Source organism: Oryctolagus cuniculus, chromosome 16 (genome assembly GCF_051225735.1).
Source record: "Oryctolagus cuniculus isolate XC-2025 breed Fujian yellow rabbit chromosome 16, ASM5122573v1, whole genome shotgun sequence".
NCBI classification, from domain to species: Eukaryota; Metazoa; Chordata; class Mammalia; order Lagomorpha; family Leporidae; genus Oryctolagus; species Oryctolagus cuniculus.
Genome location: NC_142882.1, coordinates 23,138,368 through 23,156,564, shown reverse-complemented (window position 1 = coordinate 23,156,564; position 18,197 = coordinate 23,138,368). Strand labels below are relative to the sequence as shown.

Sequence of the window (18,197 nt, the reverse complement as noted above, 5' to 3'; positions counted from 1 at the left end):
GGGGACGGGAGCCCTTGGGGCTCCCTCTCGCCTGGGTGCGGCCTCACCCCTCCCCGCGACCCCTGCCCCGCCGAAAAGTGACCCCCGCTCTCTTGCGTTGGGGCGCTCGCCACGGGAAGCAGCCGCAGCCTGGGTGGGTTTCCCGGGGGGGCGGTCGCGCAGGCGGGGAGCAGGTTATGGGGGTCAGGGGCCGCCTTTGCTCCGCTCGCCTGGTCCCGCGCCCACCCTGACACCCGACCCAGAACTGTGCGCGCTCAGGGCTTTGGCCAGGAAAGCGACGTCGGCGATTCCTGTTACTATTCCGCTGCTCGGTGTTGGGGCGGGTTAACTGACCCGGGCTCGGAGGGCAGTTTTGGGGTTCCGGGGTGGGGTGGGGTGGGGGCGTCCGTGCGGAGCCGGCTCCACTTCCATGTCGCGTGGTGGCCGCCCCCAGACCCCAGATTGCCCCTTCCGCGGGGCACGTCCCCAGCCCCAAAAAGCCGACTCTTTCTTTTGGGAGATGGTAGGCGAGGAAATTTACGAGGGGGGGAAGTTTTGGCTTATTTTCATGGGGAGGCTGGGTTCTTGGGGGGTGGGGGCCTTTGGCCTCCAGCGAGCACGGGGATGGAATGAGACTAAAATGGCAGAAAATGCGCATTTCCCCCCCTTCCCTTCTTTGCGAGCCCGCCGGGAGAGTGGGCTTTTTTACGATTTTATTTTCTTTTATTTTTGGTGGAACATTTCTTCCCCTCCCTCCCCCCAGCCCCCAAGCGCTTTTCTACGATCCACACCCTTCTGCCCTTGGGGAATCTGACTTCTTGGAATTCGGGGCGCGAGTCAACGGCTCCCCCCCAACCCCTTGCTACCAGCCCGGTGGAAAAGCTGGAAAAATGGGAAAAAGAACGTGAGCGCCGAGCGCACCCGACCTAACCTGTTGGAGGAGGAAGCTGGTGTGGGGGTTGAGGTTTCCCGAGCCGCCGCCCTCCCCCCATCCCACCCCCAAAGCCTGCTCCGGTCTGCACCCCTGGCCCCTGGGCATTCTGAGAAAGCGCCCAGGGACCTGCCGGCACCTGGAATCCCGGCTTCCCAGCTCCCGAATTACTTAAACGCGCTTTCCTGGGGTTTGAGCGCTTCTCTTTTCTACTTTGCACGGGACTTAGCCCGCCCTGGCTGCAGCTGGGGGAGGTGACCCCGGGCACCCCGACATCCAGGCGGTGGCCCACCCCCGCCCCGCACCACTCCCCAGCTCCCGCGACCTCGCTTGGCTACTTTTATTCCTCTGTCCTGTTTATATTGTTCAGATCTGTTTTTTCTTTAAAATCAGATCTTTTTTTTTTAATTTAAAGGAGTTTTATTACTTTTTTAAATTAAAAAAAAAAAGAAATACATGTGAGACGGAGGCTGCATGTTAAAAAAACACAAAGGGAAAGGTGCACCCCCCCACACCGTGACGCTCGGGGTGGCTGGCGAGCGGGTGCCACCAGCCCCGCGCCCCAAAGCTTGTGGCGTCGGCCTGGCAGAAAAGCGGGCACGGGGCACCCCGGGCGTCTCCCGCCGCGGAAGAGGCGCTCTAGAAAGGCAAGGGGAGTGTGATGATTTTTCATAAAATTCTGTCTCATTCAGAAGCGCGCTTCTGCTGTCGCTGGGAGCCTGCGTTTGCTACGGCAAAGTCTGTAATCAGAGAAAAATACCAGCTTTGTTGAGGGTTAGAATATATCATTGGCTAATGTGTGTGGTTTTGTGTTTTTTTTTTTTTTAATAATGCTATGCATTGGAATAATTAAAGAGTGAGAAAGAAGACCTCTCTCCTCGCTTCTCTCCGTTCGGCATTGTCTTATTTAGGGGCGGAAAGCGAGTTTTTTCGGTTAGTTTTAATGCGGGCTTTTTTTTTTTTTTTTCCTCCTCCCTTTCCCTTCTTTTCCCCTCTCGCCCGCCTCTCCTTCCGCTCCGGTCTGATTCGCAAATCCCCAAACTGGCACAAGCCAGGAAATTTGCAGCCGGCCTGGCCGTTCTCCACCCCCCCTCACCCGTGGGCCCTGACCCGCTTGCCTGGTCTGCACTGGAGCGACTTACAAAGAGCCAGGCTCCGGGACCCCGATGCCAGCCCAGGGCGCGTTTCCCAGGCCAGGCAGTGGGCTGGAGAGACCGTCAAACCGGGTTGAAGGGACGCAGCCTGCCGCTGACCCCACGCACCCCACCCAAGAACGGGCTGAGCACTTTCAGACACGGCCGCCCGCACGCTCACTCACTAGCTCCCTCCCTCGCAGGGCTCAGATCCCTTAGCATGTTTTAAATTAAGCTGGACAGTTCTTTCTTTCCAGCCCCCTCGCAATGCGGCCTTGGAGAGTCCGCCTGGGCAGCCCCGTGCCCTGGGTAGGGGAGAGAGCTGCCCAAAGGGCTCGAGTTTGGGAGAGGAAGAGCAGGGTCCAGATCCAGTGGCTGGGCCCAGCCTGGAGCGATGGGGTCATCTGGGAGGGTTTTTTTTTTTTTTTTTTTTTTTTTTGGTAGGAGGCTGGGAAGGTTGGCCCTGGTGGGTGGGTGGGTGGTAGGCGAGGTGGATGCCTTGGGCCTTCCCTCCAGGTGTGAGATGGACTTTACAGAAAGCGAAGGGCTTGCCAGGGTGCTCTGTGAGAAAGGCAGAGGGAAAGCGGGCAAGAAATAGGGCGCAGGGGTTCGTGCCCATGGGCGCCAGCGGCAGAGCTACGGGCTGGAGCGGGGGGTATGGGTATTTCTTTGCTTCAGGTGTTTTTAATTAAATGTTTCTCTCTCTTATTTTCCTTGTTATTCGGTGCTTAGATTTTGGTTTTTCCCAGGGATCCCTTGCATTTGTCTTTTTACATAAGCAGAAACCCCACCAGCACCACACCAGCACCAGCACCACCAGCAGCAGGCACCTCCTCGGAGAGATATTGTGGGAGGTATATTTGCCGTCAGTGTTTTTCTCTTTCCTGCTTTTTTTAAAAATTTAATTTTAAAATGATAAAGTAAATTTAGTGCTAGTGAAAGTGAGGGTTGGGGATGGGGGGTGGGTGGGGAGGCAGGGAGCCAGCTGGGGCTGGAGCCAGGGACAGGGGAGGAGGGTGGTAGGCGGGTCTCAGGGTTTAGCCTTCTCTCCCTGCCGTGGGGCCCGAGCCCCAGGACCCCAGGCCTAGCCTGAGGCAGCCCACTCACTCTGGCTGCCATGGTCTTCTCCCAGCTCCCTTGTCGGGGGCTCTTGTGGATGGGCCTGGGGGGCAGCCCGCCCTGATGGGTACCTCATTCTCCCTTCCGCAGTGCCTGGCCCGTTCCCTGCTGCCCCCCCTACATGGAGACCCCACACCACCGCCGTGGGAAGAGTGAGAGGAAGAGCCCTGGCTCCCCTCCTGTCACTCGGGCTCTTCTGCCTGTCCCCAACCCATGCCTTGCTGGTCCACCAACCTGCTGCCTAGTTGATGGGCTCAGAGTTGGGCAGGCAGGGAGAGAAGACACACAAGACACACACACACACACACACACACACACACAGAAACCCCTCTGTGCCTGGAGGACGAGGGGCTGTGGGCGCACGAGTGGCGCCCTGTGCCCTGGGACCTGTGTGCACACACCGGCGCTCGATGCTCGCTGCTCCCGGTGTCACCGGCGACGCCCGGCAAAACCTCCAGGGCCGGTGCAGCAGCGAATCTGGGTGGAGTCCCCCGGGGTCTGGTCACTCAGTGACAGCCCATCCAGGAGATGCAGCGGCCTGCTCGCCACCCGTGCCAGTGGAAAAGCTGACTTTAAAGATACAGGGCGGCCACAGCCTCAAAGCTGGAGGACAGGCCGTGCGTCACAAAATGAATTAAGAATAATAATAATAAATACTAATATTGAAAGAGAAATCGCTTCCGCTCAACTTGTGTTCGCCCTCCCCCGCTAGGGGTGCTGGGAGAGCTTGTAAAAATTTAGGGCTTGATATATTTTTTTTTAAGGCCTACATTCTATGAGGCTCTCGGCCTGCAGAGATCCGCCTGCAGAGACTTAGGTGTAGACGAAAGGGTTTGCACGTCCCAGGGCTAAAGGCGCGGGAGTGGCAGGGAGGCCCTTCCTTGCCAATTGCATTTTGCTGTCAACATCTGGAAAGCAACATTGCAGCTGTTTCTTCTGCCCCCTCCCCGCCACTGCCACCTCTCCTTTTTTTTTTCCCCTGCATACTTAAAAAAAATTTTTTTTTGTATGCTTGCCATCCCTCCAGTACTCTACCCTGTTAAAACCATTTTCGCGGCTCTGTTCAAATCGGGTTGTTGAGTTGGGGCCTTTTTTTTTTTTTTATTTTCTATCTCCTGATCTGACAGTGTAAATTTTTAGCAGTGATTTATTTGAATGGGCCCTGAGAGCCATCGGGTAATGCCCTCCCCTCCCCTTCCCTTCCTCCCCCCCCCCCCACCTCCGCCATCCCAGAAGCGGCAGGGGCTGGCGGCTCCTCGGGCAGCCCTCGCCCGGCTCCCTCCTTGCTGCCGGCGCTCGGCTCCCCCGGGCAGGTACCGGCGGCTTCAGCCCTCCTCGGCCTCTTCTGCGGTGTTTTTGTTTTTGTTTTCTCTTCGTCCCCCAAAAATATTTGAACCAAAAAGCCTCTTTTTTTTTTTCCTCCACCCACAGCAAACTGAAAGGGCTAGTGAACCGTGATTCAACAGAGCCAGGGCGTCTCTTTTCTTCCTTAGCATTAATTAACTCAAGTTCGTTAGGACGTTGAGTCTGTCGCCCACAGTTTTCCCTTGTGTGTGCTGAATCGGGTCATAGAGGGAGATTTCCCGTGCAAACAGTTTGTGTTGGAGCCGGAGGACGAAGAAGGGGGAGAGAGAGGGTGAGAAAGAAAAGGGAGCCGTGGAGGGAACGGGGCTGGGGCCGAGGGGTGGGCGCCTGCACCAGCCTCCGCAGGGGCCGGGCACCGGAGAAACGAGGTTTCCTGGGTGGTGATCGTGGTAATCCAGTAGCTGGGAGAGCAGTACTTGTTGAGGGATTTGAAAAAGAAAGAAAGAAAGAAAGAAAGAAAGATAAAAAGGAAAGAAAAGTGCCCCTCCCAGCTCCTAGAACTGTTACGTTTTTGGGTGAAGTTGCTAGCCTGGACTGGGTCGGCCCAGCTTTTCCCTTGAACCCTTGAGCAGTTTAAAGGAAAAATAAAATAAAAAATAGAATAAAATCCCGGGCCCTGGGCACTGCCTGTTGCTTAGCAATCCAAGAAAGAGGTTGCTGCCTCCAGGCTGCGGGAGGGCTCCCCTGCCCCCGGGGGTGCAGGCCGGGCTGGGGTACCTGAGCCATTCCCCTAAGAAAGGAACTGGCAAACCAAGGGGCTCTTGCAACCGATCCTCGCGGGGCTCGGGCAGGAGGCTTGGAAGGGCGTCACCTATCGGGTTTTTTGGTCACTGTGTGATACCCCATTGCCAAAGCGGGGGCTTTCACTTCCAGGGATATTTTTCCAATCCTTCTCTTTCGCCCTCAAGGTGTTTTTCCCGTGTGCCAGCCTCTCCCCGATCTTGCCTTTTGTCCGTTTTTTTCCCCCCCAGTTCTTTGGAGAGAGTTATGAAGCTGACCTGTGGAGTGACACTTTGCGACTGGGGCCTGTGTGCCGTGTGGTCCCGTCCCGTGCCGGAGGAGGTGGAGGAGTGGGACCAGGACGGCTCCAGTCTTCCCTGCCCCCTGCCCCGGCTCGGCCTCCCCCTCCTTGGTGACACGAGGAAGTTTGAAGCTGAATAATGAATTAAAGACTCTCTCTTTCTTTTTTTTTTTTTTTTTTTGGTTTCCCATTTCCCGGAGAGGATGAGCTGAAAAAGTAAACACTTTCCAGGCGCTCTAGGGAGAACTGAGCGCCATCCCCAATACCCCTGTCCTTACCCTATTTTATTCTGTGCCAAGAGGGTGAGGGGAAGATACGCCTGGAGCAGGGGCGCTTTCGGAGCCAGAACAAGGCTGCCTGTTGGCCCGATCCCAGGCCACCGCTCCGGGTTTGTCGTCAGGAGGAGAAAAGGCAGAGAGAAGCGAGGCGGGGGTGGCGTGGGGGTGTGTTGGGGGGGTGGTTGCAGGAGATAAGTGTGTGTGTGTATGTGTATGTGTGCGCGCGCGCATGCACACGCGCGTGTGCGAGGCCTGGTTTGAGGCAGACCCCGTCCTGAACCCAATACGGCAGGGACAGGGCGAGGGGCAAGCCCGTGCAACCGGCGTGAAGACGCTGGAGAGAGCCCTGCGTGTGCGGCCGTCTTTTTCCCTGAGCGATTGGAAGGAAACAGGCCCAAGGCAAGCCAAAAACCCGCTTTGTCCAAATTATCCGAGCCTCCTTGCGAAGTGCCTTTTCTGGTTTTCATTCCTGGCGTTTGCAGACTCTTGGATGCTTTTTTTTTTTTTTTTGCTCTGGTTGCAAGAGCCCCTTGCCTGCCCCCATTCCCACCCCAAGAGAGAAGGGAGGCCCCACCCACCTTTAGGATAAACAGCCAAGGGTTGGGGGGGTGGGGGAGGCTCTTTGCTGCCCACCCCCCGTGGGACTGCTACTTCAGCCTCTCTCTCTACCTCCCCTCCTGCCCGTGCCCGTGCCCGAGAGTGTGGCCAGTGCCAGCGACCCATGGGATGAGATGGGGACTGTGATGTCGCCGCCGCCGCCTTTCCGTTCAGACCAAGCCTGAATTATGAAGTGCCAGGAATGAAGTGGGGGAAACTACCCCGGGGGTGGGGGTGGGGGCCTCTCTTTGTGACCAATTTTTTTTTAATTTCCTGCACATTTCTTCTTGCTCCGTCTGCGGGATCCCCAGTCATTTGTGTGTCTGTTTTTGTCAGTAATCTGCTTTCTGAATAAGTTCTCCAAACCCGGATGGGCCCACGTGTCTCTAGGGCCTGAGAAGTGTAAGCGTGAGGCCTTGAAGCCAGCCAGCCGCGGACAAATAGTAGTGGTTTGTTTTGTTTGTTTGTTTGTTTGACGATAAAGACACCTTCCAACAGCGGTCCCCTATCCTGAAAGACACGAATCCGGCTCGATGTTTCGCTGGTTGGCAGGTCTGGGGCCAGTTGCAAAACCTGTTTCAAGGCTGGGAAATTCATTTTGTTTCCTTGAAGAATTTCTAATGCTGTCTCTGTCAGGGAGGCACTGGTAGATTTTTTTTTTTCTGTCTTCTCTGTCTCTCAATCCAGGACTCCACAGGGCTTCCGGTGGACAGGATCGGGTGCAAGCGGAGTTTGGGGGGGCACCCATTGCATTTTCTCACTGTGCATTTAGTTAGGCTGTGTTGTTGCCATCTCATTCTCACTCCTGAGCCCCCTTTTTCCTGCTCCCAACTTTGTTCTCCTCCTCAGCTCGGCCCCCCTTTCCCCCTCATCCTCCTGTGCAGTTTTGGGGCTCCATTTGATACCCTCCTCTGCGGGTTTGGCTCCCCTCTCCCCTTCCTCCTGCTCCTTCTCTGTTTCTCTTCCCTCTGTGGCCTGCTTTCTTTTCGGGGCAGTGAGAGGAGGTGGCAGGGCACACAATTTGCTTCGTGCAGCCTGAAGTCAGCATGGGTATTTATTATTTTAGAAATGTTGCGGTGAAAACTGTTGTGCGTGTGTGTGTGTGTGTGTGTGCGCGTGTATTACCAAATTCTATATTCTGCACAATAAAAAGAAAGAACCCTTTCTTTCACACTGACAGAAAAAAAAATCCCTGCAAATCGGAAGCCCCTGTCAATGTTTTAGAAGTCTCATTTCTGGCCTCTCATGGATGGGGGAGAGGTGTTCTCTCCCCTCTCCCGGCACACCCCAGTTTTCTCTGCCTTTCCTCCATTTTTCTCGCCTTGTATTCTTTCATTTTTCTGTTCTGACTCTCACCCTGCTCCCCCAATCACTGGCTTCTTTTTCCCCTAAGTTCTCCCTCTCATTCCCTCTCTCCCCTTCATCCCTCTTCCTCCTCCCCCTCCTCTTCCTCAGCCTCCTGCCTGTCCCCTCACTCCCTGCACCACTTCCAATCCTTGCACAAGCCCCTGCTCCTCTGAGGGTTTTTGGTCTCGGCTGTGGGCTCCCCCTGCCCCTTGGGGAGGAGAGAAGGCAGGGAGCCTGGGACAGGTAATCTTCTGAGGACTCTTTTAACAAAAGGGGGACAGTCCCCTTTTGTCTGGGGCTCCTGAGGGGGCGTGTCTGGCCTGCTGGCTGCGACCAAAAGCATTCGGGTTGAGGAGGCCAGGGGGCTGGCTGGCTGGCTGGGGGGGTGCTCCAAGGGTTTCCAGTGGAACCTGAGCGTTTCGACCTCTGTTCTGGCCAGTACCTGGGCTGTGCTTCCAGGGTAGCCTTCTGCTGGGTGCCAGGATGAGGGGAGAGGCCCCCTTGAGGGGAGCCCGGGGCTCTGTGTGGTCCCCGAAGGTTCCATGGACACCCCGTCTGTTCCTCCTCCAACCACCTCTCCTCTCCGGCTGATCACCCTGCCACTCTGTCGACCTTTGACCCTTTACTGGCTGCAGGAGTGATTGGGCCATCCTATCCTAAGTCCCTAACTCCTCTAGGGAAGGGGACCCTCCCCACATCCGCCTCACCCCCTCCCCTGCTCCCACCGGATCCCCGTGCACCCACGTCGGTGTCGCAGTTCACGAAGGGAACACACAGGGCAGGATTCTCCAGGAGGCCCCCGCTGGGGCGCTTTCCACTCGCTGTCTGGCGTCTAATGTAAATCAGAACCCCAGAGCAGCACCCATGCCGCGCGAGCGAGAAGGTCGTCAGGAGGCACCAGGAGCCACGCCGACCGCCACCCTCGGCTGATGGCACCGAAGCTGGTTATGAACAGGCTGTGAATTATTGAACAGCACCCCAAGGGGCCTGTCCCTGATGGCGCCGCCTCTGGCGGCGTCCCTCTCTCCCGCCTCCACCCCACTCTCTCAGCAGCAGGGAGCTCCTAGCCCCTGAAGATGACCATTCAGGACACGGCCGGCGGTGGGAGGGCGCGTCCCAAGTCGGGTCCCGTGCAACTGCCCGCTGCGGGCCCAGGGCTAAACGTTTTGTTTTCGCACACCCCAGGAACCTTCCACCGAACAGAAAGGGCACGGGCGGAGGGGCGGGGGAGGGAAGAAAGGGGCGCGAGTAAGCAGTGACCTTTTTCCCTTTGCCAGCTGAGGGCCGAGCCTGGGGAGAGGGCTGCTGTAGGGGACAGGTTCCAAGCCTGATCAGATGCCCCCATCTCTCCCTCTGTGTTCCGGGTCCCTTCTCCGGGCAGCTTTGCCTTTGATTTCATGGCTGCCCCTTCCTGGGGCTCTCCCAAGGCCTCAGGCAGGCATGGCCCTTCCCAGAGAGACCCCCAAGGAGGTGGGGTGTTGCCCCCCAGGAGGGAGGCCCTGTGAGCTCTTGCTTGTGTGACTTGATTTCCCCTCGATGGCCTCTCTTCTCTCCCATCCCCCACCCCACCCCGCTGTTGCACTTTGAGCTCTGTGCTTTGGGCCCTGCAGTCTGACTTTTGACTCCGGGAGGTGGGGTGGGGGGAGGTCAGCTAAGGAGACCCTAGTGGGCTGGAGCGGGCCAGACACAGGGGGAGGAAGCCGGGAGTCCAGTGTCTGGCGGGTGGTGGGTGTTGGGGGAGGCATGGGTGACATTCGCGCCCCTGCTGGGAGAAGGGGGGGGGATCTCACTTTTGCGACTTCTCCCCTCCCACCGCACCCTGCCGCCCCACCCCCAGAGCTGGCTGTTGTGTTTGTGGCTGGGTGTAGCACTCGTCAGCAGAGCGCTGTGACAGGAGGCTATTTTAATAAACTGTTGCAGTTTCGCGAGCCGAGCTGCGTCGCGCGCGTTGGCATCACCGCTAATGGAGCGTGCGTGGCTGGGTGTGGGCCGAGGGAGGCGGCTGAGCTCGCTAGGGGGCTGGGGAGAGGCGGGGGGGGGGGCGGTGGGTGGGGGAAGCGAAGGGTGCTCCCCTTTCCTGGTGTCTCTCTGCTGAGCCGCCGGCCTGGGGATGGAGCGGTGGCTGCACCCTGGGTGCCCCGCCGGGGGCCGGGGGCCCTGCCCTGGAAGTCCTGCTGGCTGGGCTAGGAGCTTGCTGCTTTTTTTTCTGATTCTATTCATAGTCCCGCAGGCTCGTGTGTGTGGCCGAGGAGGAAAACTTCCACTCGCCGCTGTGTGCTCCATACAGAAAGCGAGAAAAGGAAATTGCAGAACAAGGGAGAGTGTGCAGGCTGGAGAGAAAACACTGAACCAAACACAGGGAGAAAGGGCTAGCTGCCTTCCCCCAAGGCCTACTGGGGCTCCCGCCTGCCAGCCCGCCCGGAGTCAGGCCTGTATTGATTTATTTTTGCTGGCTTAAAAAAAAAAAAAAAAAAAGTCCACGTCTTCCTCAATCCCCAGTCCCCCACCCGCCTCGCCACACATCCACCACCCAACCCCCCCAAATTTGCTGGGTGGCTCCTGCCAAATGGACCCGAGTGGGAGCCTAGAATGAAAAATTCATAACTGCTGGACTTTGCTTGTTCATTAGTCGTGAACTTGTCGATTGGGCAAATTGTTTTTGGTCTCCAACTGCCGGGGGCTCTCCCAACCCTCCCAGCTCCCTCCGCCCCTCAGATGCGGCCATTGGCTGCTCGCGGACGTCTCTCTGCCAAATAGGTGGATCCTCCTCTCCACGCTCGCGCGCTCTCTCTCTCTCTCTCTCTCACTCTCTCCTCCTCCTTCCTTCTCTCTCTCTCTCCCCCTCTCCCCCTCTCCCTCCTTCTTTCTCTCTCCCTCTTTTCCCCTCCTTTCTACTGATTTGGCACAAGCCAATGGATGGGGATCGAGCATGAAAGGAGAGAGGGGGAGAGAGAGAGAGAGAGAGAGAGAGAGAGAGAGAGAGAGAGAGAACGAGCAACAAAACCCCCAAACCCAGCCAGCGCGAGCGCACGCGCGTGCACACACACACACACACACACACACACCATCCCATCCACGTCCTCTCTGGGTCTTGCCTCCCTCCCTCCCTCCTCCATTCTCCTCTCTCTCTCTCTCTCTCTCTCACGTTTGCACGCCTCTGCCAGCAACGGTCTACAGCCGGTCGGAACTCGCCCTCTTCCCCGGAGCCCGCGAGCTCCCCCTCTCCCTGCGAAGTTTAACGTCCCTGTGCGGCTGCCAAAGCCCAAAGCCTTTCCCATTCAGCTGCCGCCTCTTCCCTCTCTGCTTTTGTTTTTGTTTTGCACTGGGGTGGGGTAGGGTGTTGTTGTTGTTGTTGTTGTGTGTGTGTGTGTGTGTGTGTGTTGGGGGGGAGCTGTGCTGGCGGCGGGAGGTGGGTTGTGATTTTTAAATTTTTGCATTTAAAAAAAAAAACTGGAAAAAGCACGGGTGGGTAGAAATTGAAAAAAAAATGTTGTTGTTGTTGTTGTTGTTGGCTTTTGTTTACCTGGCGTGAGTGGCAACCAGCACGCTCCCTTCTCTGCCGCGGTCCCTAACCTTTCTTTCTTTTTGCTTCTTTTCCAAAAAAATTATTAATTTCCCCCTTCTGTGCAATGGAGCATGGGTGGGGGGAGAAGGGGGAAGGGTTTGAGAATCCACCCAAGCCCGGCCCCTACTCCCTGGAACACCAATAATAACCCCCTTTAAAACATTTACCTTCCTCCCTGCTCCTCCTCCTCCCCTCCCCCACCCGCCCCCAACTCACAACTCTGTTGAGTCCAGAATCTCAGAATCGGGCGTTGGGGCCTTGCCGGGTGCTTCAGAACGATGGTAATTATCTAATTTTTTCCAGTTTTCTTTTTTGTAAACAGAGATCCATTATTATTTTAAACTTCAAACAAGCAAACAAGCCAAAAAAAAAAAAAAAAAAAAGAAAAAGAAAGAAAGAAAGAAAAAAATAAAAACAAGAGAGCCCAGCCCTCTGTCACCTGACTGAGTGGGAAAGAGGTGGAAGGAGGTCGTGGGAGGCTGGGGAGGGGGCCGCAAGTCGGCCCACGGAGCTGCTAACCCTGGTGGTGCGGAGACAGGCACCTTGCTTGTGCTATAACAAGAAGTGTTTGGTGCCATTATTACTTGATTAACATTCGTATTGGTGTGGCTAACAGAGCTGAAATCCCATAGTTAGGATTTAAGGTCTGATTAAGAAATGCTGGGGTGGGTGTTCCAAGTGGATCAGGAGAGACTGCAAACAGCTTGGGGAGGGAGAAGGCAGACCCGTTTCTTCGCTCGCTCGCTCGCTCGCTCGCGGATGTCATTTTTCTGTCTTCTTGGGGGTGGCCCCCCCAAAAAAATCGGCCAGTGTCGGGACTCCTCTAGGCTGGCCCCTTGCAGCAACACCCCCGGCGGCGGCGTGCGTTCACCGGCAGGGCAGCGTCGGTGCTGTGGGACCCCCGCGCAGGAGCGAGCTGACACACGAGTTCACGGCTGCGATGGGGACATGGAGATGTCATGGGCGAGACGGAGCCTGGCGCGGAGACCAGCAGTGTGTGTGTGTGTGTGTGTGTGGACGGCAACGTTGTCTGTGTGCGCGCGCGTGTGTGTCTGTGTGTGTGTGTGAAAGAGAGAGAGAGAGGGAGAGGGAGCGGGAGAGAGAGAGAGAGAGAGAATAGGTGTGTGGACAGGCACCCCGTGCCTCCGTGTGGTTGCCGCAGCTGAGATGGGTGCAAGTGGCTGGCCAAGCTGGCGGCGGCTTCAGACCACACTTTTCTAAAACAATCGAGAGAGAACATTGTTGCGGGGGGTGGGGAGGGAGGAGGAGGAGGAGGAGGAGAAGGCGTTTTTCCGCGTGCCCCCCTCTAACGCGGCTTCTCTCCTCTGTCTCCCCTCCTCCCGCGCCCCGCATGCTCCCGGCTTGTCGCCTGCAGGATGAGTTCCACCCATTCATCGAGGCGCTGCTGCCTCACGTCCGCGCCTTCTCCTACACCTGGTTCAACCTGCAGGCGAGGAAGCGCAAGTACTTCAAGAAGCATGAGAAGCGGATGTCCAAGGACGAGGAGAGGGCCGTGAAAGATGAGCTGCTGGGCGAGAAGCCCGAGATCAAGCAGAAGTGGGCATCCCGGCTGCTGGCCAAGCTGCGCAAGGACATCCGGCCCGAGTTCCGCGAGGACTTCGTGCTCACCATCACGGGCAAGAAGCCCCCCTGCTGCGTGCTGTCCAACCCCGACCAGAAGGGCAAGATCCGACGGATTGACTGCCTGCGCCAAGCAGACAAGGTGTGGCGGCTGGACCTGGTCATGGTGATCTTGTTTAAGGGGATCCCCCTGGAAAGTACTGACGGGGAGCGACTCTACAAGTCGCCCCAGTGCTCGAACCCCGGCCTGTGCGTGCAACCACATCACATTGGAGTCACAATCAAAGAACTGGATCTCTATCTGGCTTACTTTGTCCACACTCCGGGTAGGTCCTCGCGTTCTTTACCTTGTCCCCAATCCCCACTCCCACCCCAACCCCCTTCCCCCGTTTTATTTTACTTGCTGCCGTTTGTTCTATTGCTCTGATTGATTTCCAAAAGACAACACAGTTCCGGGTGTGTGGGGGGAGGCAGTGACCGCCACCCCCCCACCCCCCACCCCCTGCCCCGCAGAAGCCCCATCCTTGTTCAGCCTGCCTGCCGGGGCCTGTTGTCTGTCCCCTGCTCTCCCCGCTCCCTCCCTCGCCATGTTGCCTTCTTAGTGCTCACGGAGAGACACTGCTGCAGGGTGGGGGTGGAGGTGTCCTAGGATGGGGCCAGGATGTCCCCAGAATGCTGGGGAGAGTTTGACAGACAGCCAACAGTGACACGGGGCGGGCTGTCCTTTGGCTTCACCTCCAACCCCAGGGAAAAAGGTGGCTTTGGCACACGCCCGGTGGGTGGAGGTTTTTCAGTGGACACAGGGGCGGGTGTGAATCCCTCCCGGATATGAGACCAAATGAACAGAGAAGCAGGTGAGGAGGCAGTGGTTGTAGGAGATTTGGGGGGGTGGTGCCCAGAGGCCCTGGTGGGCAGGGAGTGCAGTTATGGGTTTGGGGGTTTTTGCCTGTGGGTGAATCCATAAGCAAATTTGATTTCATAGAGAGAGTAGAAGCAAGCTCATGGTTTCTTTAAGCTCTTGTTGGCGTCTCGTCCCCTACCCCCACCCCGAAGGAAGTGCAAGTGTGGAGGCTCCAGTCTCTGCTGGGGTAGGGGCAGGGGCGGGGGTAGGGGGTGGCAGGAGGCTTGCCCAGCCCGGGCATGGCAGGGAGCTGTGTTGCTGTGGAAGAGGGTTTAAACAAACAGACCCACAACAAACCAACTCCCCAATCGCCTTGGCCTTTTGTGGGACCAAGTCCTTGCCTTTCCCAGCTGCACCCTGCATTTTGGGGGTGAGGTGGTTTTCACTTCTTCTCCTCCTCCTCTGGGCCTTTTTTTTTTTTTTTTTAAATCTTCTTCCCTCCCCTTACCCTTTCCCTTTTTTTTTTAATATAATTTCTTTTCCGCTTTTGTTTTCTTACAAATTGAAACAGAGATGGCTGGTTAATTTTTAGCTCCCACTCAGCTACGCCCAATTTACTGCCGCCTTTGAAACCCAAACGGCACACTCTGTGATTAAGCGAAGGCAGAAGTGTGTTTACATTATGCCTAACCAGCTCGTAATGACAGGGCTACCAAACCGTTCCCTCTCTCTCTCCCTCTCTCCCCCTCTCTCTCTTTCTCTTTCTCTCTCTCTCTGTGTATGGTTGTTTTTTTTTTCTTCCCTTTCCAGTATTTTTTCCCCCTCATTGCCCTTCTTCCTCTCTTTATGTGAATGTGAGAGAATGTGGCTGAAGTTCAACTCCGGAGGACTTTTCTCTCTGTACGTCTGTGTGTGTCGTCTTTCCTGCTCGCTCTCGCTCTTGTTCTCTCTCTCTCTCTCTCTCTCTCTCTCTCTCTCTCTCTCACTCACACACACACACACACACACACACGTGCACCTCTCATTCTCTATCTTTCTAGCAATGAGGACTGGGGAGGGTATGTGCCTGGTTGAATTGGAGGAGGTCCGTGACTTGAGAGTGGCGGGGAGCGGGCTCAGACACTCAGGCCGCTGTGTCCATCCGATAGATCCCTGGGGCTGTGCACGGAGGGCTGCACCTGTCTGTTTTAGAGCTTGCAACCCAAGCACCTAAGGCGAAAACTAACACTCTTCCTCCTGCCTTACTCGCTCCGTGTCTCCGTCTATTATAGCCAAGCTGTTTCCCTGGCCTCTTTTATTTGAGGTCAAATTCTTGACCGCTGCCAGCATGGGGCTAAGGTTAGGATAAGGTGTGGCCATGGAGGAAACTGATTCCTGGCCAGCCTCCTGGCTAGCCGGACTGACCGGGCAGGTGTCAGGGAAGCAGCCCCTTCCCCTCCCTGCCCCCACCCCACCACCAGCTGATGAGGTCATTCAGCCAGGAATATGAATGAATTCAAGTCCATCCCATGGAGCTGAGGCCGAAGTGTCTGCGCCCACAGCCCAGCAGAGAACCGAGGACGGATCTCCTCCAGATGAGGCCGCAGGCTCCAGGGAGCTTCGGGAAGGCAATGGGTGCCTGGTGGGCATTGCTTTAATTTGACCGTCACCTTGCTGGACAGAGGTGGGGGTGAGTTGATGCAGCCTGGGCCTCCTTGGAGTTGCTTCTTCCTCCTCAGAGTTGGGCCAGGGGACTGGAGACAAGCAGAGCAGGTGGGGCATCTTCCCCTGTGTGCCAGGCAGGGACAGTCTGCTGCAGGCAAGCCCCCGACCACGGCAGAGATCTGACACCGCCTCCCCCGGTTCCTTGTCTGCCAAATTTGATGCCAGTGAACTTGGCCTGGTGGTTAGCGCTTGGGGCATGGCTCTCTGCTCCCAGGAGCCCTCACCTCCCGTGGACCCTTGTAGGCCCTGTTACACCCCCAGACGACACGCACGGTTGAGAAGGATTAAAGGGATTGTGCCGTACATAGAGTCGTGAGAATATGGGGACCTAATGTCACCAGGAGGCCCAGGCTGTCCTGCTGGGAAGAAGTCTGTGTGGACTCAGGAGAGGGAGGTGGAGACGGGGCAGGGCAGGGTCCCGAGTGGGGAGGAGGACTCTGTTTCCTGACCATGTCCCCAGAGCAGGTGGCCTCCATTGGTGTGGGAGAGGGAGGCCCAGCTGCCCACCCGTGCTGTTGCTCTATCTCCATGACTTCCGAAGCTCCCCGGAAGTGGACCGGGGCTCTGCCTGCCGTTGGCCTTAGAAATCCTGACAGTAGCTGTCAGCTTCTCCCATCGGGTCCCTCCAGGGGCCTGTGCTTGGCAGTGGCAGGTGTGTTGGGGGGGTGGTGTTGGGTGGCAGTCACCAACTCAGGGACCACCCCCCCGCCGTGCACAGATTTTCTTCTCCCTGCCCTGTACTGCCCCACCCATGCCAGCTGTTGAAGATCTAGGCCTCACAGTTTCCCCCCCACAAACATTTCTGGAGGTACGTACTGTTGAAAAACTGACCCCAACACGGCGATCCCGCTGCCAGAACAGTAGTGGCTTTGCGAGTGTCCTCAGGTACCCGGTAGACGTAGGCTGTGCCGCCGCGGGTGGTTCAGGTTGGGGCCTGGCACCTGCGGGGCTTGTCTGGGACTTTGCTAAGCTGGGGGCATGAGCGCGCACCGAGTTTAGTTCTCTGTTTCAGGGACTGGGGCTTTCAGGTTCCAGGGAAGACTCCTTACCCTCCCTGCTTCCAAGACAGGGCCAGCGCAGCTGTGCCACTCTGGCCTCTGCCGGATGCCCAGCCCCGTCTGGTGGCGGCTCTGCTGTGAGTTGGGGAGAGACCTCAGGGCTCACCCTATGCCGTACCCTGTGCCTCCTCACCTGTCACCTCTTTTTCAAAAAAAAAAAAAAAAAAAAAAGGCCCCGAAATGCCACTGGTCTGTGTCTCTTTGGGGCAGCGCCCTCTGGTGCCAGGGCTGGCAAATACCCTTGGGGCCCCAGTGACTGGATTCCAAGAATTAGCAAAATCCATGGATTATCTCTTCACCTAGTGTAAGGTTCCTTCAGAACACCCTGGAAGTGATGTCATTGTGTTCAAAGGTCACCACGTACTTGTAAAATTCTCCCATTCACCTAGCTCAGGGTGGCTCGGGACCTGAACCGGCTCCCCCGTAAAGACACTGGCACGTTGTAGGTCAATGGCAGAGGCGGCTGCTCTGACCATGGTCGGTGCCTCTCTAGCACCTGTACCTGTTGGTCTTGTTACTATCATTTTTTTTTTTTAAGACTTTATTTATTTAGTTGAGAGGTAAAGTTAAAGACAGTGAGAGGGAGAGACAAAGAGAAAGGTTTTCCTTCCGTTGGTTCACTCCCCAGCTGGCTGCTACGGCCGGCGCTGCACCGATCTGAAGCCAGGAGCCAGGAGCTTCCCCCTGGTCTCCCACATGGGTACGCGGGCCCAAGGACTTGGGCCATCCTCCACTGCCTTCCTAGGCCGTAGCAGAGAGCTGGATTGGAAGAGGAACAGCCAGGACTAGAACTGGTGCCCACATGGGATGCCGGTGCCGCAGGTAGAGGATTAACCTACTGTGTCACGGTGCCGGCCCCTTGTTACTATCTTAAGGGACAACCCAGATGACAGTGGATGTTTCTAGAACTTGGCAGCCAAGAAACGTGCCTTCCCCACACCCTCTCCCTCGCCAGGTGCCGTCGCCAATGCCTCGGTCTCTCCCACCTCTTACATTTGACATAGCTCCTGGTGCCCCTGCCACTTGGGTCAGCACTCCCCAGAGTCCCTTTGGTCCTTCTTAAACTGGGGTGCTCAGAATCGAACAGAGAAACTCCAAGCGGGACAGAACCCCCCAGCAAGGTGGTGGGGAGTACAGGGGAGTGCGGCCACGTACAGGGCTCAGTAGAAAACCAACGGTGCTGGGGATCGTTGTTCGGAATCGCTAGGAAAATCATGGCACAGCAGGTAACTAAGTGTGGGCCGTGCAGCCCCCGCAGGTGCACGGTAGCTGAGCCAACCCAGGCCGCCTTTGCCCCACACGGCCGTCTCTTAATGAGACAGAGAGCATCTGGCTCTGGAACCCAACCCCTTTGTTCCCGGTGCTGTCCGCGGTCCCCTTGTCCCCGTGGCCTGTAGCGTGCAGGGGTCTTGCTGTGCGGCTGAGCTGGCGACAGTAGCGCAAGCACGGCGGCAAAGAATCGCCCTTGTCTAAGCTCCAGTCGGCAGGGCGCACTCTGGGCATGGGCCCATAACGACAGGCATGGTGACCAGCTGTACTCAGACCTGGGGGGCTGGGGTCCAGGCGTGCAGGGGGCGTTCCGAGGACTTGATTTACCTTCGGCATGCCAGAGGCTGGTAGAATTCCCTTTATCCCTGAAATGCACCCTTTGGTACCTCTGGTATGAGCAAGACCCTGC

At 56.9% G+C, this 18,197-nt stretch overlaps 1 protein-coding gene and 1 long non-coding RNA gene across 18 annotated transcripts in view; one reads left to right on the top strand and one right to left on the bottom strand.

Moving 5' to 3' along the window:
* NFIX (nuclear factor I X) overlaps positions 1-18,197 on the top strand; it is an 85,618-nt gene that overhangs the window by 15,222 nt on the left and 52,199 nt on the right. For 5 of the 17 annotated variants that reach the window (XM_070058842.2, XM_051839483.3, XM_070058843.2 and 2 more), the window contains exon 2: positions 12,711-13,242. In XM_070058842.2, coding sequence (XP_069914943.1) covers positions 12,711-13,242 — 532 coding nt within the window. Of the gene's footprint in view, positions 1-9,632; positions 9,741-10,000; positions 11,617-12,100; positions 12,331-12,710; positions 13,243-18,197 lie in introns of those variants that run through there. The other 12 variants (XM_089315904.1, XM_089315901.1, XM_089315903.1 and 9 more) reach the window with 10 other exon arrangements.
* On the bottom strand, positions 1,307-2,392 carry LOC138845640 (uncharacterized). Its single transcript, XR_011382856.2, has 2 exons — positions 2,053-2,392; positions 1,307-1,650 (listed from the first exon to the last, which is right to left on the bottom strand). It is a non-coding gene; the product is annotated as an uncharacterized LOC138845640 (long non-coding RNA).